The sequence below is a fragment of the Choloepus didactylus genome, chromosome 1, assembly GCF_015220235.1.
Source record: "Choloepus didactylus isolate mChoDid1 chromosome 1, mChoDid1.pri, whole genome shotgun sequence".
NCBI classification, from domain to species: domain Eukaryota; kingdom Metazoa; phylum Chordata; class Mammalia; order Pilosa; family Megalonychidae; genus Choloepus; species Choloepus didactylus.
The window spans coordinates 216147857-216171440 of NC_051307.1; the positions used below are offsets into that span (position 1 = coordinate 216147857).

At 40.8% G+C, this 23584-nt stretch overlaps 1 protein-coding gene across 14 annotated transcripts in view; it reads right to left on the reverse strand.

The window, feature by feature from the left end:
• Positions 1-2505: 2505 nt before the first annotated feature.
• The window catches only part of CADPS (calcium dependent secretion activator), a 495698-nt gene continuing 474619 nt past the window's right edge, over positions 2506-23584 (reverse strand). For all 14 annotated transcript variants that reach the window (XM_037799564.1, XM_037799562.1, XM_037799591.1 and 11 more), the window contains 2 exons: positions 7414-7518; positions 2506-3737 (listed from right to left, as the gene is read on the reverse strand). In XM_037799564.1, coding sequence (XP_037655492.1) covers positions 3558-3737; positions 7414-7518 — 285 coding nt within the window. In that variant the 3' untranslated portion in view covers positions 2506-3557. The remainder of the gene's footprint in view (positions 3738-7413; positions 7519-23584) is intronic.

Below are 23584 nucleotides of genomic sequence, written 5' to 3' on the forward strand. Positions count from 1 at the left end.
GGATGTTTCTCATACAGTCCTGAGCAGCACGTACCTAATATCTGCTTATGGATGGAATGTTAATATAGTCAATGCTTTTCTATCAGGATAATGTTTCCCTTGACATCTCTATGGCTCACCACCCATATGGCACTTTACACTATGGCCTCTTCCCCTTCAGACTTCAAATAGCTATAGAATTCTCCTCCTTTCAAAAAGGACAAATGACGTAAGCACACCCTTCACACAAGAGGGTATCCAAAAGGCCAAAATCCATTTTAAAGGTAACTAACTCCATGTTTTGTAATCAGGAAAATACAATTATAATCCACTACACCACTTACCAGAATGATGAAAATTCATGAGTAGCAGTACTTAGTGTTGGCAGGATGTAGAGCAACAGGGACTTTCATATACTGCTGGTGAGAGTGTAACTTTGTACACCCACTGTGGAAAACTGGCAGTATCTCCTAAAAATGAACACACATTTACCCAGCAGTTGCACCAAAAGACATGTACAAGAAAATTCACACCTCAATTATTCATAATAGTCCCAAACTAACCATAACACTATAACATAGATAAATTGCAAAATATATATTTTCATAAAATGGAATACTATACAGCAATGAAACCAAATAAACCACAACTATACCAACAACATAATGGAGAGCAAATGAAGCTAGTCGTCAAAGAATATGTACTGTGATTCTAATTATACAAAGGTTTAAAATAGGAAATTCCAATCTATGGCATTAGAAATCAGAATAGTGCTTACCTTTGGGGAGTAAGGAGGGATAGTGTTTGGGAAGGGCACAGGCATGGAGTGTGTGTGTGTGTGTGTGTGTCACTTAGGCTCTTTCTTGACCTGGGAGTGGTCCATGAGTGTGTTCGCTTTGTGATAGACCACTGGGTGGTATGCTTAAGGTCTGTACACTTTTCCACATATATTTTTTTTAATTTATGTATTTTAATACAATATATTGATATATTTTAATTAGAATTTAAAAAGAGAGAAAGCTCAAGATACCAACCCAAGGAAATAAAACAGGAAGCTCAAGTTACCAAAGTTGTCTCTTTCTCAGCTTTGAGTTTGCGGTAAGGATAACCTCAGGCTTAAACTTGGGCAGTTCTCTGTCTCTTCTGATGTCATTTCCTTTCCCACTGCTCTTACTCCAGGGTTGCTGCAATGGGGGATGCTGTTTCACGGGCTCCTCAATGCTAGGCTGTAGTGAAGTCTCCTTTTGAAGCAAGCTTTCTTTTTTTTCTTGGTTGTGGAGACACAGTCCTTTCTGGCTTGGTCCTCTTTATGCCTTTTGGACCATGTCCTTTGCTTAGTTATCTAATCTACTCCTTTAGCTCTCCTCCAGGGTTCTTGAACATTTTCATCTTTTTTTAACTCCTATACACTGGGCAGATGCTCCTCTTTACTTTGCACATTTTGAATCGTTTGTAATTGCTGCAAGAAATGTGCTTTAGTTTTGCGACTAAAAATATCGCAAAAACAGACTTTTTAAAAATAAAAGCATAGCTTTGCCACTCATACTTAACTATATTGCTGGGAAATCAAAGTTTTTTTTTCACACCTGAATGATCTATGCCCACCATTTGTCTTACCAGTTCAACGCTCCTATCTCTGAATTAATGTTTCTGCATCAAGTTTTGTAACCACTGGGCAAGTTAATGTAAGCTTTTCGACCTCTCCTCTTATAGTTGTGACATTTAAATGAGGTAATACATGCAAAATGCCTGGCATAGAATAGTTGCTCAATAAATGGGAACCATTCTAATAAACCCGCTAAGGTCAGGAAGTACTGTTGGCTTACACCTGCAGACCTCAAAGATCTAAAGAGTGTGACGTGCTGTCTAGAATGGTTGATCTGTAGAAAGCCACTGGGGACCATTCTCCCTCCCCCTGTTGGAAAGGTAGCTGTTTCCCTAAAACCTCATTCAACCCTCAAGAAAAGGTCAGCATGACTTAGATAGATAAAAGAAGGAAAAAAAAAAAGAATTAAAAATGCTTGATTTCTTTCAAACCTAGGTGATTATATTGCTGACAGGAATCGAGGAGTGAGAAGAGTGTACCATATCTTAGAGAATCCTGTAAAATGTTTTAACAAATATATAAGAATCATATATAATTGGCACACACTTTGTTTGAATGCAAACACTGCTGTTAAAGTGGTGCTTAAAAACAGTTTGTTGGCCTTCACTTCATACAGGAGAAACATTTCTCTCGTTTACACTACTCACTTGCTTAGCAAACCCTTATTTATCCTATAATGCAAGTGTAATCTGCCCAACATGTCCAAATGCCCACAGATTCTGAATTAGTGGAGTCTGGATTAACAAAATTTTAGGCTCTTGCTCACAGAGAACTACAGGCATTGGAAAACTACCCACTCCACTAGTTTGAAGAACAGTCTAAGAAAATGACCTCTTCCCTCTTCTATCCCATCTCTTTCTCCTTCTGTGTCTCAGTTCTGGCTTTCAAAGGAGACATAGGAAAAAAGACTCAAAAGTGTATTCTTAGGACATCTGAATAGTTGTTTATTGAGAAGCCACAGTTTTCCACACTTTCTTAACTGTAGGCTTATATAAGGCAAAAGCAAGATGGATTCACTACTTTACACAGAAAGAAACAGCTCTGCAGAGGACCCCAGGGTCATGCAGTTATGGATCAAAATGCAATGTACATGACAGATATAAAAAACATTGTGGAACAAAATAATTTAAATTATGGTTACAGTCTACTGAAGGAAATATCCATATCTTATAAACACATTTATAGTCTAGGATTGTTATTTAAATATTCAGGTTTTTTTTTTTTACATACACAGTTATTGAAACTTAAAAGCAAAAGGTAACATATAATAGGATAAACTTTGACAGAAGACAGTTGCTCCAAACTGTGCTTGATGTTAAGTCACGATAGGAACGCACTTGCCGTGGCAATTAAGGGGATCAATCCATTGGTACGTAGTCATCCTTTTTGACTAACTACATGGATCAATGAAAGGATGGGTTAACAAGGACACAAGGGGTTCATATTTTAGTTTTAGGGGAACAGAATGAATCAAAAGTTGGTGGTTGCAGACCTGCCTTTTGTTTTTCAAAAATCAAAGCAGAACTATGTGTCTTAATTAAATTAATTTATTTATGTACTAATTTAAATAATTGGCATCCACATACATAAAACAAAGACGTGAAAGTACTTGGTGTACTTGCCCTCATATCCATTTACCATCAATGCATACACAGTACATTAATGAAGCATCATTTAACTTTGCTTAAAACAGGGACACGCCTAGCAGTTGGATTATGTATTTTCCATGAACATTATTTAAAGAATGGTGCTCCATATTGCTTGTAAACATATAGACATGAAATCAGGTCATCAGTGGATTCGAAGGTCATTTGCTAATCTTGGGACCACATAGCTAAAATGGCAATTGTATTGGTAAACATCTCATGGGCATGGGATTTGACAAAAAATTCCCTACTGGGGTTTAACTAACAGACTAAGGACATGCATTGGTTACAGGGCTCCGTCCCCATGGACTCTAGGACCAGACGGTCTAATCGTCTTCTTCGTCTTCCTCATCGCTGTCCTTCATGCTGATGCCCTGCAGGCCCCCGCCCTCACTCACTGATGCTGTGGCTTCCTCCACAGTAAGACGGTTCCGGATGGTTTCATAGGTCTTGCTGTTTAAGGTCGAGTCCAGGACCCCTTGCAATCGGAAATCTCTATAGGTTTTCTAAGGAGGGAAAAGACACAGTGATGAGGGAGATCTTACCTCCGTGACCGGGAGGGGAAGGATGCAAAACCAGCACTGACCTTCAGCCACGTGCCACACTTTATGCATTGTCAAATAAAAAGCCAGCATGCTCAGATTTCACTTGTCTGACAATTGAGATGTGTTGAATGACAGAAAATGAGAAATTGTGACAGGATAAACTGTATTAGATGAGACAAAGCAAAGAACATAAGCTCGTGTTTATTCTGTTCCATGAAGGGAAATGTTCCATAATTGTTTTGGTTCTTTTTTGGGGGGGGTCTGGTTCTTTCTCTTAGGTTAGTATAATCGAATTTGATAGACAGCGTAACGGGCTATAACATTTAAATAACGGATTAAGTGATTATGGTATTTTGCGATTTCTGTTGCAGTCTGGTCTTTAGTATTTTCGAGGCTCATAGCTGCAAGAGCCATATCCTCCGTCTCATTCAGAAGACAGACATATGTATGTTGGTATATGGAACCTATTACGGGCAGCAACAATTATGGGGAAGATGGTGTGCTAATGCCTCATCAATATGTTGCAGGCATGTGACTCATTTCTCATCTCCTTGGGAAAGAATTGTATCTCTTCAGTTCACAACTTCATGGTCTCAGGGAAGAAATTTGGCTCTTTTTCAAGAACAATGGTTTGGTATTACGGTACCACAAGTTCTTTGTTCCTTCAGGCGATTTCTCTCGAATTTCCTTAGGTATCCTAGGGATTGTTTTTCTAGAAATCTCTTAGTGTTAACTGAACATGACCAGAAGCATCTGGCTGTTGTCTACTTTAAAAAAAAATTTTTTTTAAAGGTCTCTCTCTAACCACAACTCTTCTCATCATACTGCATATCATTTCAGCTACTGATTCAGCCATTTGTTTCTCCTATTGATAAGGGAAACTTGCTAAAGGGCCAAAAGAAGGGATGTTAACATACTTCAGTGCCACTCCTATTATGATTTATGTTTTTAATATTCTATCTGACATGGTCAGAGTACCAGCAATCACAGTGTCAACCTCTCTTGAAGGTCAGATGTTGTAATTCCTGCAGAATTAACTAGTGATAGCAGTTTTGGCTCAATGAAGTAAATAATATAAGATTATAGGTAAGATGACCACATGTCCTGTTTGTTAATCTATGCCTGTTGTCCCAGCATGATTATTAGTAATGTCCTCTTTCACTCTTAAAAGTAACCTTGTTTACTACCAAACTCCAACCCAGCAGTCTGGACTCCTGAAGACAATTATATAATAATGTAGATTACAAGAGGTGATGGTCTGATTATGAAGACCTTGTGGATCACACCCCCTTTATCTAGTGTATGGATGAGTTGAAAAATGGGGATAAAAACTAAAGGACAAATGGGGTGGGATGGGGGGAAGATTTGGGTGTTCTTTTTTCACTTTTATTTTTTATTCTTGTTCTGGTTCTTTCTGATGTAAGGAAAATGTTCAGAGATAGATTGTGGTGATGAACGCATAACTATGTTATCATACTGTGGACAGTGGATTGTATACTATGGATGATTGTATGGTGTGTGAGTGTATTTCAATAAAACTGAATTTAATAAAAAAAAAAAAGTAACCTTGTTTAGGCAATAAATTATGAGGTCATTTAAGTTATAGATGAGGCTGCAAGTGTCTTCCAGGAGGAGAAAGCTAGGTAGCTACAACAAGTGTTTCTTTACCTTGATAAGGAAAGGCAGGAGGATGAATAAATGCTAGGCATGGTGTAGACCAGATAGCCAGAAGAATAACTTGATTTTTTTGAATTTTCCAATCAGTTGTCTTGTTGCCACATAGGATAACATAACTGTTAATAGAATGTGGTGGGGAAAAGCAAGGCAGAAAGGGCCAGAGTAGTCTCTCCTTTATCAAATTCGAGCATTGTGTGTTCCCCGACTAGACTCCAAATTTAAAAGTCAGGGACCACACCTACTCATTTTTGAATCCTCCATCTTGTAATATGCAAGTACGGGCTCAACTAGTATTTATCCAGTGTTAGACGAACGAATAAATGCTGGAGAAAGAATAAATGACTGGAACAAATGAATGAATGAAGCAGCTGCTAAGGCAGGAAAGAACGTCAATTGTCCTTGGAAGTTTGTTTTGGAGAGGGAGGTCTCCAGATAATGGTCTTGGTAAGCAGGTGGTGAGTTCTGCTTCATACCTCTGTGTGCTGGCAATGGGTAAGAGGGGCCCCCTTTCAGCAAGAGCAGAGGGGGCTCTTTGGCAGCAATATACCTGTGGACCTCCCTCCCTTCCCTGGGCTTCACGTGTGTGTGTTTTTGGCAGAAGGATAAGATTAGACCTCCTCTCTGACATATTTTTTTCTGAATAAAATACTGGAAATTCAGATATTCCCAACATAGTTCTGAAAATATCAGTAATGAGAAGATATTAAAAAATATTATAGTTCTATCTTCTTTTCCTGTCCAACCAATCTGGGTCAAACAGAAATTCTCCCTCACAGAGCGTTTAGACCCAGAAAATAAAACTCAAGTGATTGGGCAATGGCCAGTGAGCCTGCTTTAAGGAACTGAAGTAACACATACAAAAATTAGGCTGGATCCATAGTCCAAGTACATACATTTCTTTCTTTTAAGAGCCGTAGTGCACTGCTGTATGTAACCTTCCCTGGGCTGACTCTTTGTGAGATCAAATGCAGATGATGATGATTCTCCTTAATTACACACAACCGAAGAATAATTGGTTTTTTAAGTCGGCACTGGGATAGAGGAGCACCTTCAGTGACATGGTGCTAATCCGAAAGAGTTCAAGAAACAGGAGGTAGGGGGAAGGGGAAGAATTCTGGCAAACTGTTAAGACATAGAAATTCAGCTCCGTTTTATTGTTTAAATATTTTAAAGGGGACTCTGTGCTTTGAATGAGTTTGTGTGTTTTTTTTTTTTTTTTTTTTTTGCATACGAATGTTTTAAAACCCTCTATGGAGGCAGCAAATGGAAACTGAAATGATCAAAACCGTATTTACCCCCTTCTGTGATCTTATTATTTCATGTAAACCACTGAGATTTCACGCTGAAATAATTATCATTAGTCCAAGGCGCACACACAAGAACAGGGAAAAAAGCTACTTTCAGGGTATGTTATCTCACCTTTGTGATCCTTTACATTTGATTGTATACACGCATTGTAAGAGAAACTATTTCAATTAACTATGAGAACAATATTGATTTGCATTCCGATAAAGATCACAGGTCCTGTTTATAAATAGCTGGAGGTAAATATTTCTAGTAAATTAATTGTGGCAGCATTTTATTTAATTACACCAAAATGAAATGGGTAATTGATAATGATTAGCATAGTGGTATCCATAGTCCGTTTTTGAAAGTCTCATGCAAATGGTACAATGCCCCCTGTGGTATTTTTGTGCAGCAAATACATAATGTATTTTTCTAGCCTGGATAAAGATTCCAAATTCCTTTTTATTAAAATTTCCCTTGATGTCTGTGTGATAAATTAACTGTGCCTCCTAAAGTGATGCTATAGGTTCTTCTTGTAAGGAGATATATTTTTAGAAATCAGTTTGTTTTGTCTGCGGCCAATATTCTTTGTGTTAAGGAAGTTCTGCGGCTTGCTAGTAAAACGTATTTTAGTAAGCTATATGCAAAAAAGGATATTTATTTTTTCTTTTACCTTTACCATCCTAATAAGAGTTTTCAGCTGATATATGTGAAGCTGTAAGTCCATCCGGTCTGTCAGCCAGGTGCAAATCACGTTCATGGAGCTGTTGTACCATTGCTGAAAAAAGAGACAAAAGTCCTCCAGCCAGCATATCATGGAGAGTTTCAGAGAGCAGAGAGCGAACAGGCCACGTTTAGCACCCCGCTCTGTTCCAAGAGGAAACACAGTGGTTACAGGGGGTTTGAGAGCAGAGCAATCGTGAGTGCTCATTTCCACAAAATCACAAAGTACTGGGCCAGCCTACAAGAGATTAGTTTGGACTTTGAACATAAAACAGAACTCTTCCACCGTAGACATTTCCTATACAGTCAATTCAGAGACCATTGTTCGGCTCTCTTGATTCCCTTTCTTATTAGGTAGTTTTACCCAGCTGAGATTCAGGCCACTCTTTATTTCCTAAACCCATTGTATCAGGTGCCCAGAGAGATGCAGGCTTCACTGAATCGGTTAATGTTGGTTGCCACTTACCTTTTGAAAAATCCAGACCCTGTCTGCAAAACACAGTTCTGGGAGCCTTAGGAATTTAGGGCAAAGTTTACCTTCATTTATCCTATTGGGGCGTTCCTGATAAAGACAATGAAGGAAGGTTTCTCTTTAAGGGCCAAACTGTACCCTGGGCAGCTTAGGTGCCCTTACATTGCCTGTGCAATCTGTTTTAATCTTAACACCCAAAAATTATGGAAGATGAGAGAAAAAAAACAGCTACAAATGAGCTCATTTCAAGCTGTTGAAATCATACTTCCCCTTAAGGGGGTTAAATTTTGCTTCTTGTCTGTGAAAAATGCTTGAAGCTGTGTCACTTTAGACTGCCACCCCTGTGGTGCAGGAAGTCTCTGGTGCGGTATAATTTTGCAGTACTGCTCATATATTCATAAATCTCACTCTGAGACATATGAATAGTGTTATAAAGTGTCAGTATGAAAAAAAAATCTAATCTTTTAAACTTCACCAGGTTTCATTACGCTCTGCCGCTGATATCAAACAATTTACAAATAAAATGAAAAGGTGTGGATGGACCTATGTATTTATTTATAGGGCATCTATATGAATTGTACACAGAGAAATGCAAAAAAAAAAAAAAAAAGAAAAAAAAAGAATGGTTAGATAATTTAGACGATGAATACTTGCATGCTAACCAATACACACCCGGGCGCGCGTGCACACACACATCACACACCAGTGGGGATTTGAAAAGCATAAATAAAAACATGTTTCTGATGGTAACTCCACCCTTTCTCACCTAAAGATCATCCAAAATCAGTTTATGCCTAACACTCACAGTTTTTCCAAAGCCTTGTTTCTGACTTAATTTCTTTTTAAAAAAATTAATTTGGGTTTTTACTTGCAAGGTATAACTGCCAAGTTTCACCTTGCAAGAAACGACAGAGTCTCAGCTATGGTGTTCAGAAGCCCTCTTTGCAATCTTCCGATTCAAGGCTCCTTCCTCATCGGAGCCAACCGTGGCTGTCCTTGGAGCCCAGCCGCAGGACCACACTCTCCCAGTCGATGCAGCACTGCGGCTTCACAGCCAGCTTCTGCTCTTTTAAAGATCATGGAGTTGAAACTGTCAGTTTTAGGAACCTTCTGTCCCTCCCCAGGGAGCAGGCGGTGGGGGGAATTCTTTTCTTGAGATTTGCAGCTCACTCCAGGGAGGGTGCAGTTTGCCAGGGGTCACACTGCTTCAGGCATGGACAGGTTTTCCCCTCTAGGGGTGAGAACATTTTACTGAAAGTTTTTGTTTTTTTTGCTAGTGGTCGTTGGGGGTTGGTTTTGGCACCTCCAGCCTTGGGATTCTGGAGCTTTTGCAGCTACGGCATCTGGGTTTGTTAAAAAGAGGTCTGGGAGAGGAATATCACTGGGTCACAGTTGTCTCTGCAAGTCCTTCCTTACTCTCGGCAATTGGGGGCTCTCTTGAGTTCACCCCAGGCCTCAAATTTCATGTCCACTGACAGCGTCTGACATGCATTACACTGTGAATAGCAATCTGGGGGCTCACATAATCTATTCTGAGTGCCATGGGCAAACCCCTCCCTTCCCCCACCTCCTGGAGTTGGAAGAAGTCCTTCAAGGAACCCTGGTTACCTCACAGCCAAACCTACAAGCCTAGGGCTTCACAATGGGTGCATCTCAGGGACACAAAGGAGGAATGTGGCACTCTGGCTTCTAGGCAGAGGTGGCATTTTGCTTTGGCTGTGACAACAGGCAAACCAGCGCTGGCTTATGTCACTGCCAGCAAGCCTGTGCGACATGCCTTTTTCTCTTTGCTGAGAGATGTGCCACCTTTCAGGAAAGAAAAAAAATTACCGCAAAGCCCCTCTCCATTTTATGTAAGCAGTTCCCATTCTTGTAAATGGCGTTTTGGATGGTAAAGTAAATAAATAAATAAGAAGGTAGACTGCTATCAACACTCTTGCTCCATTGCAGAAGGGGTAGGGAGGTAGGAAATGCATATAGCAATGGATCAGAGCATCACACTCACAGATCCCCACCCCATGAGAATAGAAAGCCCTGGAACATCCATGCTTTTCCTCCTGGATCTCACATCTAGCAAAAGAAGTGTAAAAAATGTATGATGCCCCATTGGCTATGCATTTAAAGAGGCAAAGGGAGTAAGTCACTCCTTTCCAAACCTTATGCTCAGTAGATGAAATTGGAGGCACTTTTGGAAGCAGCGCAGTGCTAACTTGGTTTTTCAGAATGGCGCTTAAAGGCATTTGGATGTCGGAGAAAGCAGGAGGCACTGCCTTCTAGAACTTTAAAATGTTACAGGTGAATGGGATCTTCTGTATTATCCTTTATAGAGGAGGATAAAAAGGCCCAAAGAGGTGAAGTGACTTGCCCAAGAGCACACAGACAGTGAGTCCAAAGGTGGCAGTTCTCCAGCATGGCCACAGGACTGAAACAGTGGGTCATGTGCCATCTCTCCTCCCTAAAGGGGTGCAATGGTGTGCTGGTCATGAGATCGATCTGGGCTTCTTTTCCCACATCATGCTCAGGGGTATCACATTGGCAGCTAGATCTCGGCCACAGTGGGCACATTTACATGGCGGAAAAGAGCAAACGCTATAAACCAGGGCTTTCCCCCGTCTAGAAAATGAGTTTTAAAAACATTTATCAGCACACCACTAGGTATCTGAGCTGTTCCTGCTCTTTTTCACGGGGCTCGTAGCATTTATTAATCATGTTTGCTTTATTTGAGATCGATGCTAATGCAGCAGATTTGTTATGACTCTTCAAAAGAGGAAATTAATAAAACATTTTAAGTTCTCCCCTTTTTGTTTTCTCTTTGGTTCAGATATGCCTTTTACAGAGCTATCCTAACACCTGGGCACTGCAATTTTGGTAAAATGTATTCTATGCCCAGAGCAATCAGAATTGAGAGCTGACTGGAGGCATGTACTAACTGTTTAAGTATAGTAATGACTTCTTTTCTGCCTCTTCATAATTCAGGTGTATTAATTTGAAACTTCATAAATAAGGTTACTTTAATCCTAAAAAAAGAGTAGAGAAATAAAATCACTGGCCTTGTACCTTTATAATGGGCCCTCTGGGACAAATTCTATAAGGGCTTTGGTCTTGGAACCCAAAAGGAGGCCCATCACATCTATGGCTTGTAGGATGAGAGGGCCTTTGGAAAGGTGGGAACTCCAGTCCTGCAACCCGATCTGGAGGCTCTATTTAAAAGGAGCTGGAAGGCTGATTTTGGACAAGTTACTTGCATTCTGAGAGACTCAGTTTCCTGATCATCAAATAGGGATTAAATAGCCTTTCACTGGCTTTTTGTGATGAATGAATGAGATAATGCTAGCAGAGCACTCACCCAGTATTTGGAACACAATAGCTGTTGTCATAATCATAGTCACTACCACAACCACCACCACCATCATCACCACCACCATTTCCCTTTTTTTTTGTCTCTCTCTCTCTCAACCTAAGAGACACTAAAGAGCAAGGGGGAAAGCAGAACAAGCAACCAGAGAAAGCAATTATTCCAATTGGAAAATCTCAGGAATATCTCAGAGTGATTTCTCAAACCCTGTGGGGCTAAGTTACAACTTCAGCCTGGGAATGCTACATATTCACTGGATAACCTCAAGCAAGCCACTTAACTCTGACCCTCAGTTTCCTCCTGGGGCTAATAACAGTACCTACTTCATAGGATGACTGTGAGCATTAAAAGAGATAATTTATGTAAAGTGCGTAGCAGAGTGCATGTCACATAGTAAGCACTCAATAAAATTTAGCACTCTTGTTATTATTACTCTCAGACACATAACAGGTATAATTTCTAATACACGACAAAAAGGAACCCTCTTGATCCATATCTAGTAAAAGCTTAGATTATTAATATGCAGACATACTCAGGTCACACATTCTGCCCTGCAAACAAACACACCAATTTCATGCAGAGAAAGCCTTATACAAAGTGTTTCTTCTGCAATGTGGGGTTCACTACAGCCGAGATTAGGGTGACGCAAGTAAGGTCGGATCATGCAAGTGCAGGATTGGATGTTGTCTTTTTCAGTTTTTGATAGTTTGTTCAACATGGATCTTTGCACTAATTTTGATTTTTTAAAATATTAAAATATTATTTATCTTATCATATTTTTTTGCTCTCCCTTAAAGTTTTCAATCAAGAGGCATGTTTCATTTCTCTCTCTCTAGTCTCCACAGTGGGGTTCACTTTTGGAAGCTTTATCCCTTAGAAGGGATGCAAGATCAAGAGATAAGACGAACCATCAACACCTCACTGGACAATGTAGAGTTCAAAGAAAATGGACTTTGACTTTGATTTGGAAAATTCCTAGTCAGCAATATAGAGCTGTCACTATGGTGAATGCCGCTGTGGTTACATCTTCCACCAATACGACCACCACGACCTATATGAATCTTAATTCCTGACACCCTCATCTTGATACGTATTTAATACCCCAAAGAGACCTCACTTGTATGGTTCATTTGTTCACACAGCAACCCTCATATCACAGAAGAGTGGCAATGAAAACAAGGAATAGAGGCCAAAACGAATAGAACTACCCCCTGTATTTCCATACCTACTAGTCACAAGGATAATTTGTCCCAATAATTTACCCAAACCTTCTGCCAGACCAGACCATTCTATAAGACTTTCGAGTCCACTGTTTTTAACCAAGTACTATTTATGTTCAGGATTACATACACGCATACATCTACACATATGTATACACACATACATATATATAAATACATATATGCACAAATACACACTTAATTAATAATAATAGTTACCCATTCATTAAGCCCTTGAGCCCTTATAATATGTGGGCACTGTGCTAAGCCCTCTATAAACATTATGTAATTTAATCATTGTGTTAAACTCTTAAGATGTTGACACTATTAAGGACCCCATTTTGTAGATGAGAGAAAAGGGCATAGATAGCTTCAATACGGTGTCTGGTCACACAACTATTAAGTGATGGGCAAGGTTTCAAATTGATTATCATTAAATCTGCATGAGTTGTTTGACTACATTCATTCAATAATTTCAAAAACTAATCGATTGTTTATACAGAAACAGCTTGGGTTCTTAGGTGTCTCCTCAGCAAGTCCATTCAGCTCTGAAGCTGTATTAACATCTCAAAGGAGAAGTGTGTGGGTAGGACAGTAGAAACTGTCCCCCTCAGAGCCCAAGCTTGGACTGGTGTTGACAGGATTCTACATTTCATGTGCTTAGAAAATTACAAAGCAGAACATGGAGGTGGAGTCAGGGGCATTCCCACAGAAACCCAACAGCCTTAAAGAACTCATGGATGAGAGACAACCATTGTTGACTCTTAAAAGGAAATGATCAGAAAGAACTGGATGGGGATGAAGGATGCCATTTTTGTAGCTGGAATTACATCTTTTTCCTTCTCTCTATAGCCCTACTTGAGTTCTTCCTATTCTGCTTTAGGTTGGTACTCAGCAACTGCTACCGGGAGAAAGCTTTCACCGTGTGCAGTCTGAATTTTCAAGGAGAAATGCAATGAGAAAAGTTGCATTCATTGCAATGGATTGAATTTTCCTAAGAGAGTTTTGGAGATACAGAAGTTATAAAATTGTTCAAAATTTCAGTTCTGAAAAATTATATACTGTACGCTTTTAAAGTTTCAGTGACTAGGAAGAGTAACATATTAGAGCCTTTTCACGTCAAGGGAAACTTGTCTTGTGAAATTAAAGAAGACGTCATCAGGAGGTGGTGTAAGAGAAACAATTTTAGGCAGGGTCACAAATGCAATGAAAATAACCTAGTGCAAAATTTCATGCTCCCTGTGTGGCTTTTTTTAATTTTTTTTTAAAAAAAGAAGTTATCGAAGTATAACAAGCATGCTGTAGTTTATCACATTTAACAAAACACACATACATACACATAACACACACAATAAGACATGTTGTCACCTGCCTAAAACTGAGGGTAATATTTAGCCCAATAACATAAAAATGAGCTCCTTAAAAAACAAACAAACATGGCATTTGGCCTAAGGACACATCATGTGACCTAACTATACCACACGAGAGCATACATCTTCACACATCGTCTATGATTAAAATCTTGCAACTCAGTGCAATATATCCTCATCCTGAAGGATAAACAAAATGTACTAGGAACTGAGTTCTAATTTTAGTTTACTTCTAAATATGTATTTCCTTTAAAACTGGCATGTTCAAGCTATAGATACCAGGCAGGCAGAGCACGAAGTGCCTGGGGAGTTCATGGCTAAACTGTGCACAGTGTCCTCGCTGCATCTTTAGTGTCATAGAGAGTCTCGTTTTACAGGTGAGGAAACGGAGACTCAGAGGGGTAAAGTGGTCTAGCAGATAGCAAGAGCTGGAGTCTGGACTCAAAAGTCGGAGGGGCTCACATCTGAGGCCAGCCTAGCGGCTGAGAGAACGGACTCTGGAACCAGACCTCCTGTGTTGGAATCTTGACAGATCCATGAACCTATTTGTGCCTCAGTTTTCTCATCTGCTAAACAGGGATAACAGTGAAAACTACTTAGATTTGTTGTGGGAAGTAAGGGAGTTAATATGTGTGGCGTGCTTACAGAAACATTACCAGGCACATATCAATGTTCGCTGTTATGAACTTAGCCACACCAACCCCACACAGCTCCACAAATAAGAAATCAGGCAAGCGCAAGCTATTGAGGGCTGTGTCTTGCTTTCTGAGCAGCTCCCATTCTCCTAAAAATGCCTGAGCAAACAGGTAATTTGGTAACCATTTGGTAACCAACCTGCATTTATGGACTGAAGAGGTACAGAGAATGCTGGAAGATTTTTATCTTTTCTCTGAAAAGTACCCTTTCTCCAACCCAACACCTGGCTACACAACAGAGACATTTGCTTCAACACCTTGCCTGGAGTGTCTAATAAAGAAACGACATTTTGTATGTTGGCAAAGAGTCCAAGAGGAAGATAATACTTTGACCACACCCATGTGACTAAGTTCTTCACTTTTTTTTTTTTGTGTATGTGTGAAAAAAGTTGATTATTATTAGAGGGAGGAAAAAAAACTAATGCCTATTTAAATTGCTGTATTGAAATACCATAATGAAATCTTTTACATTTGAACCTTTCATTATATATTTTTCTCACACTTTGGGTAATTTAAGAGCATGTGAACAGCATCACCCAGGGTTTCTTTATAGTTGTACCAAAGTACTTTCAGCTTTGTTAACCTGAGCCACCAATGCCACTGCCTCATGGGTCTCTCGGGTCTAACGATCGCTAGGAATCTGGTTTTATTTGGTCTTCTAATCAAAGATTCAGCGAGAGTTTGACTAAGAAGCCCCGGCACGTTCATGTCATCTATGCTAAGTGGGTACAGCCCTAACCAACTGGGCACAGTTCATAGCGAGCCTTAGGATTTGTCAAAGCTCCCCAAAGGCTGAATGAACACTTCCTGAAAAGGGCATAGCACCTGAGTTCTTTTAAAAATGGGCACACCATTGAAAGATACTATATTTTGCCTTTCTTGAGTGTTGGTTGTAATCATGATTTGATCCACCAAAACAACTGCTCTGAGAAATGGGAATTTCCCAGTCACAGCTTCAGAACTCACAGTTAAAAGCACAAAGCCACACGCAGACACCAAAATCAGAGGATACATGTAACGAGTAGTTTTTTTAAAAAAAAAAAAACATACACAATTATTTGGATGCCTAAATAGCCATTTCACTGCAGTCTTTGCAAAGCTGTCTGAGCACGACGGCTCTGCAAGGCTGCCTAAACTTCTAATTGACTCCCTCTGGGGACTAACTGATGAAGTCCCAGGCATTCTGCTGAAGTTGTGTTTCCAGAGACTCTATTTACAACCTAATGCTGAAAGTATGAGTCAGTTACTCTTTTGCCTTTAGCTTCTTCTCAAAAGGAAGAGAGTGTGCAAAAGAAATAATAATTAAAAAAAAAATGCCAGACTTAAAATTGTCGCTGATTATACAGGAATGTGTATATGGAGTTTCACACTGGAGAGCAACATTTTTTAACACTCTTAGAAATGGTCTAAATAATATCAATAATATTTTATTAAAATAAGCAGTTCTTTATTCAAGGCCAATTTTCAAAAATGTAAACCTGAAATGTGGGAAAAATATCCAACAATAAGAAAGCCTTTAGCATCAACATTTCAAATGAATGATCAAAATGAGGAATCCCTATTTAGATGACTGCTGACTGAATGCATCATGGCCTTCTAACCCAAATCAGTCCTATGGATATTAGTTGCCAAGGGGAGGTGAGAGTCCTGAAGGATCCTTTCTGAAAGCAAATCAGGCAGGAGAGTGTAATTCAAAGCTTAGCTTCCATGAGCTATATGGAGGTCTCTCTCCTGGAAGACACATTCTGTGTTTTTTTTTAATTGTTTGGCTAACTCACTGGCAGTCTCAGTGAGCTATACAAGCTAGCCAAAGCCAGTCTGGAAACAAATTTGTAGCTTCTGAATCAGATTGTATAAAACCCAACAAGTCACAACCCCATCTTTTATCCTACCCAACCCCATGTCTCAAAATGGTAGGTGGTCACAGGCAAAGAGCTGGGATGATCCCTGAAAGGTTTCTTTCCTAATAATCATAAGATATTGCTGGAAATAGTTTGCCATCTTCGAATAAGAAAGCTAAGCCGTAGTTCAACTCATAGTTATCTGCTTTAAGACAGAAGCAACCAATGTGAATTTTTAATTGGGAAAGCTACCTCAACTCAAAAGCAAATACCACTCTTCCACCATTCCCCAACCAGACTAAATGCTATTACAAAAAGATGGGAAATAAAAATCACTTCCCATACAGAAAAGGAAAATTTGCTTGAGAAAGCTCAGATATGTAGCAATGTACATATTCTCATCTGGAACACTCAACCGTATTCACAAAAAGCAAAACATCATTTGCAAGATGAATGTGGCCATTTCGTTTAATACCAGGACTGAGGCGATATCTTAAGGCCGAGTTTTGAGATTGTGAAGAACAAAGAACAAATCTGGTAGCATTTGCTCAGTCATTTATTTGTTTTTTTTTTTTTTTTTTAAACATGCCACAGGGCCAACATTTCTAAATCTGTGAAACAGAATTAAATGAAGCCCAGAGATGAGAACTGAGAATCCTCATAGGGGGTTGGGTCCAAACAGCAAAAAAGGATGCCTTTATTTACACGGCATGCCACATCACCTCATATATACATTTTCACAGAGACCCCCCCCACCCTCACCCCAGCCCCTGTACTGACCTTCACACCCCGATTCTGCAAGCACAGATTTGATCAAGCAGGACACGCTATCAGCCAGGAAAGCTCAGTTCCTTCTGCCCAAAAGGACAACAGCTCCCACATCCAGCCTCACTCCCACCACCACAGACTCATTAGGGTTTGGAATGTGTGTTCAGGAAGCCCTTATTTTAGGAAACAATTAAGTAGAATTAGACTAATAATGGGAGGCAGGCAAAGCTTTTGCCCTTTGCTGAGAAATAACTCCTACGTGGAACAGTTATACTAATAAAAATCATGTATTTCTTAAATGCTTCAAAATGATCTTTGCACCCAGCTTGGCAATTAACACTGCCCCACTGTGGAACATTTACTCCCCAGGCTAAGGAGGATAATCTCTGCATTCACTCGACCAATGTCTCCCTTCGGTTAAAATACAGTGTGAGCCTTTGGGTGGGGAACAGAAATTTCTGCGAGCAGGAACTTCACAGGAGGCGTAATTCCCTTCTCATCTTGGAGGGTGGCAAGTGGAAAGGAAGTGCTGGGGGACCCCTGCCAGGCCCCAGTGGAGGCCTCGCCAAGGGCTAGCTTGGGCCTGCCCGTCCTTGACCTGGAGGCAAGATGGGAGGGCCCTTCTCTGGGTTGCTGGGGCCTTCTCTGCTCAGGGGACTGTACTGTCCAGCCCCACCCTGCCCCTCACAGTGCCCATTAATGGGCCTTCTTTGGGGCCAGAAGCAATAGATTTCCCAGCCCCGAGCCTGGGTAGGAAGTGACCGCTGGGCAAAAGGCAGACGCAGACCCTCCTGTCGGATGCTTTGTCTCCTTGACAACACCTCAGCCAGTGGCCTGAGGAACGGACTTAATTTCCTTTCTTTCTCTGCCCACCCTGCTCCCCCACCCCCATACTTCTTCCCCTCTTTCTCTAGACGTAAACGTACGACATCCAACATAAAGTTGCCGAAATAGCAATCTTGTCTCTGAATATATAAATTGCAAAAATTGATATGAATAAATCTGCAAGTAGCACACTGATTGTGGCACATTTTATCAAAAAACGGCGCTCGGTTGCTCAGTGGCTGGGGAGGCGGGTGGTGTCATTACACATACAGAAAAACATCTGCAAACTCCCAGTTTCTTTACTTAGAACTGAATGGAGGCATGACCTCCTGTTCCTTGCCATGAACCCTGAGTTCACACTCATATTTTACATGTTACAGGAAGCCACAGCTCGCCCCAGGGGTGCTGCAAACAGACACGCAGAAGCCAGATGTAGCTCCCCCTGCTCCTTAATGCACCTGAAGGAGCCGGCAACTCAACATTCAAAAGCTGACATGCTTGTAGCTTAAGGTCACTTCAGATTTTGTAAAGAGGAGGACAAAACCAGGAATGCTTCTAGGGCTGGGCTGTCAGCGGGGAGGCAGAGGGATTACAAGAAACCTGTGACTCTGCCTCTTTCTGCCTTTGCTGGTAGTTTTTTTGTGTGTGAACAAGTGCCATACAACAGATTGAGCTTCGTATAAAGGCCTGAGACTGTGCAAGGGCTCCCCGCTGGGCCTCAGCTGTGCTTGCAATTAGCAATAGGCACGGAGCGATTATTGTTGGGGTAGCGGATGGCAATGCGAAGTGACAAGTTTTATGGAGGAAGTTGGGAGTGGGGATGCTCTGCAAGTTTCTCTTTCTTTCTGTTTTCTTTCTTTTTTTCTTGTTCTGCAAAAACCCTTCCTTGGGAGGCTGCAACCTCCCGTTCCAGTGAAAGCTATTTTTTCCATCGTCATTCAAAAGAGTCTTAACAAAATTGTTGAAAGAATATTTTTTTCTCTCAGTGCTTCAGAATGCGGGTTTTCTAGGTCAGAGCTCCCTTGCTGCCCTATTTAATGTCAGAAATACCCATTTGCCTCAAATTAGCAGAAAGCTTGGAGTTGAGGGCAGGAGATTAAGCACACAAAATTACTCAGCAGGTGACGGTGGGGTGGATTGGGGGGTTGAGAAGTCTTTAAAACTGACTACAAGACATTATATACTTCCGACAAAAGAACATAGTAATCCTACCTGCTTGCTTTAACCACTGTTGTTTGCCTATTATTATGTGCTTTAATGCTCATGAGAGCAAAACTATTGCTGATACTACTCAATTACCATAGTAACTCACACCAGTGACCTCTTATCACAGGGCTCCCAGCCCAGCTGAACCAACCCAAGGAGTTTGTGTCTTTTTATTCATTTAAATGGCGACATTTATTTGGACTGGAAAGCTCCAGATATAGGCTACTCCTCTCTTTGTCCAGGATAAGAACTTGTTTTGAAATTTTGAGTAAGGGCCTTTCACCTTTTGAATCCAAGGTGGTTCTGAAGTTTATGTTTTTGAGGCTGCAGGATGCCTTCAAAAATGTCGTGAAGACACAGAACATTATCCCTTAAAAATAAAAGAACATGTGTACCTCAAAGACCAGCTGCAGGGAAAGTCCAGGTTTCCCATTCGGACCCTCTGGCTATGCCTCCAAAGTTTGGGAGGAGAAAAATGAGAGGTTCTTCCTGGGGGAATGAACATTCACTGCTTTATCATATCAGTGGGGCTAAATGCAGACAGGACAAAACCACCCGCCCAGAGGGATTTAATTGCAAGTTTTTTAAAGGAAATAAAATTGATACTAGCATAAACATTCCCTAGCTTTACAGTTTCACTGGCCTGGGAATGCGTCCGTGAATACATATATATTACACTGTATACTTGTCTGAATACTTTTGGTGATTCAGATTCATAGGGTCACATTCGCATATGGAATGCTCTGAGAAGTCCTGCAGTACGTAAGTCCAATAACTTTCATTTAGCCTCCTGCTTCCCAAACTTTTTTGACTAAAGAACTCCTTTTCATGAATCACCTATGACTCTCTCTCAGTATTTATATTACATGGAACCCACCTTGGAAAAAAATGTTCTATCATGACATAAATAATAATAATAATTAGTAACAATAATGATGGCAACCATTTAGTGAGCACTTACTACGTCACAGGCACTGTTCTAAGCAGTTTATATGGATTAAACTTATTTGATTCTCATAACAACCTCAGGAAGTAGTTATTTTTTAATCCTATTTTATATTTGTATAGTATATAATATTTGTACACATTTGTTCTCTATGAAAAAGGGAAAAAGAGATGTAATAAGCACATAAGTAATAAATTGGCTTTCAGTTTTTATTGTATTTTTCCTGTTTTTGACCCTCCGGAGGTCCTGAAGTCCCATAGGTTCCCTAAATAATTTTTTAAAAATAAGTCTATGCCCTATTTAATATCAAATTAAATGAGGAATGAGGCATGACTCCCTGCAAAACCCCTCCACCCTTGAACTTAAGGTTCCTCCAAATAGCAAAATATTCCTCTTGCCCTATGTCTTTTGATTAGTCTCCAAAGCTCCACTGTCCTGAAAGAAAAAAATCCAATTTAGATATCAAAATTAGATCTGTGCTTGCCTGTACACAACATGACTTCTGCAACTGCTGGGTGTCTAAGTAATTGAATAAAAATGTAACTAGTGGTCAAAAGCTGAATGAGAGATGGAACATAGGGCCAACACCAGCTGTTCTAAGACCCTTTGGCTGATCAGCAGGACCCAGAACAGCAAGATCAGGACAAATGCGAGTTTGTGACTTTGGTTAAATTGACAAGTTCTTGAAGCAATTGTCAGAGGCCAACACCTAACTTTCTGCAAGCGGATCAGGGAGCTGCTATTCAAGAGAAAAGGCACAATTCTCTGACATACCTGGATTTTCTTAGTTCAGAACATTTCTTCCTCCAAGAGACACAAACAATGAGCTCAATGTGATTAAGCCGCAGCCAGCTTCTAACGAGACCTTGTCTGCCACCTGGGTCTCCCAGGGCAGGTGTGCACTTTGGGCATTAACAAACTGACCACTGTTAACAAAACCTTTTGCTGGGGCCTATTTTTCTCTGGATATGCTGGGGATTTAGTCCTAGGCCTTCCTGTGCATTGAGAAAATGGACCCCTATGCCTTTAGCCTCCCACCTCTCAAAGGCACCTACTGTTTTGAGAAAATGTATAGTTATAATCTGAATTCACACTTTCAAGACATCTCAGTCATTTAAGGTTCAATTATGCCTGAACCAAAATTCTAGTTTTGGTGGCACACCCAACCACCTATTATCCATGTGAAAGGTGTGAATAATTTCTCTGAAAACTAATCTCTGATACGAACACAAGGACTTCAACAAGTCGGGAAAGGATTCATCCTATGAGCTGAACTCAGATTATTCACGAACAGCATCTGCCCCCTCCCTGATTGCTTCTTAGGTATGAGAACTGCATTTATAGTTAACTGCATTAATTCGCAAGCCGATTGACGTAAGCGACTGAATAAGAAATTTGCATACCATATAGAAATGATTATAGAAATCAGACTCTAAAATAAGGATTATAACTCATACACAGAACGGAAAGATAAAGTGGAATGCCAACTTTGTCTTCTTAAAACAGGTTGGCTAATCACATTAGGGCTAATTTCATAATCCGCACATATTAAACTTTCTCTAGTCGTGAATCATTAGAGTTTTGTGAGCCAGAGTTGAAGTTCTTATGTAGGAAAATTTGCACTGAGTTCAGGGAGCTGTTTTCCTGGGCTAAGGTAGTTTCAATCATCATCCGACTCTCTATGAAAAGTGAGGTCTGTATGTTCATGTAATTTCCAGCTATCACATGGAAAAGGTTCAGGAAAACAGGTTAACAGGATGCATTAGGTCAAACCACACAACTAAGGTCCCAGCAGATGATGAAAGAAGGCTCTGTCCAGAGTCTCAGAATTCAAAGACCACAAACTCAACAACTGTAACTGGACCTGGGACCTTTTCCAAAGTCCTCTACACACTTTTAACACTAGAGCTATGTCAACTTAGTGAGCATGAGTTCTTTGGGGAATGATTTCTCGTAAGGAAAGAACCTGATCTCTTTAGGAGCCAAAGATGGAACCAAGTGGTTTCCAAAAAAGCAGTCAAGGAGGAAGGCTTGGGTGTGAGGCAATACCCGGACACTGGTGCAGGAGCTGGAAAGGGGTATAGAGTTTTGGAAGAGAAGGCAGAGTGGCATGAAGGCAGGAGAAAAAAATGGCAGGAAACTGGGCAGGCTGTGGCTGTGCAGATGGACTGGTGGAGGCTTTCGGTTTTCCTAAGAGGAACATTTAGGTGTGTATCGCAACTGCCCGTTTAAAGGAGGCCAGGAAACAGGTTCAGATGCCTGGGGCTCAGGAAGAAGGAAAAGACAGACCAAGTGCTGCTTCTTCAGAGTTAACATGTGTTTTCACCATGTACAGCTGGGCTCTGCCTCCCAATGGCGCCCTTTCCTCTTGCTTTATTTTTAATCTCAGGAAACCACATTCCCCTCTCTCTACTTCTCACTGCGTGTGCCTCTAATTTTTTTTCTCTTTCTGGGAGGAATAAAATCACATTTGCCAGATCACTTACCCAAACCTTACCCTGGGGAGCCAGCCAACCAATCTCTGTAAAAGGCATAAGCCTCAAACCCCTGTCCTTACACAAGACGCACACTGGACCTCGCTGGGTGCCCTAGATATCTATGGTTGGTTTGGGATCTACCAGCCAGGAGATAAGAAGCCTGCGTCAGGTGCCGCATTGAAACATTCAGATGGGTCCGAGACCTGAGCACATAGAGTTAAACCGTACATTAGCCGTGAGTTAATATGTGAAGTCTACATCACCCGGCCTTGCCATTAATGCTTCCAGTCCACAAGGCTCCGTCCCCCCTGCCCCCCTTTTGAGGCGACAGAATAAGAAATTAAACACTTGTGGGTTCATTCGAAAGAGTGAATGAAATTGAATAAGCTCTCAGTACTTGAGGCGCACAGCGAGCGCCTGAATGGGGCAAACCTCCTAAGTTGAATGGAGTGTCTTTTGGGACCAATTTGTCTCTTTTCACTCTTTATTCTTCCCTTTTTGCTGACAGATGTACAAAGGCGGAACTGCGCCGTGCAGCTTATCCGCATGCACCCACAGCAGCTGTCACTTTTGTCGAGCAAGTTAATCAAGCAAATGCCACCATATCCCACTTTCTATAAGGAACAACATGTTATAGACAGTAGTCTTGCTAGAAAGAGACTTTATTTTAACTTTGATTGGCTTGGTTCCCCTGCCCCTCCCAACACTTCCCCCTTTCCCCCCAAAAAGGAGTGGGGGGGGGAAGGGGGTACTTTGCCCAAGCCAACAATTTGGCTATGATAATGTCAGATTTAATACTAATATTATGCATGAGGCTGAAGACTCATTTGGAGTTCTTTGGTGGGGACTGAGGGACGCCCAGGGTCTGGATTTTTTCGAGTGTGCTATTGTTTGCTCTGGACTCTTAGGCTGCATGTCTCAAGTTAAAAAAGAAAAGCTGAGGGCA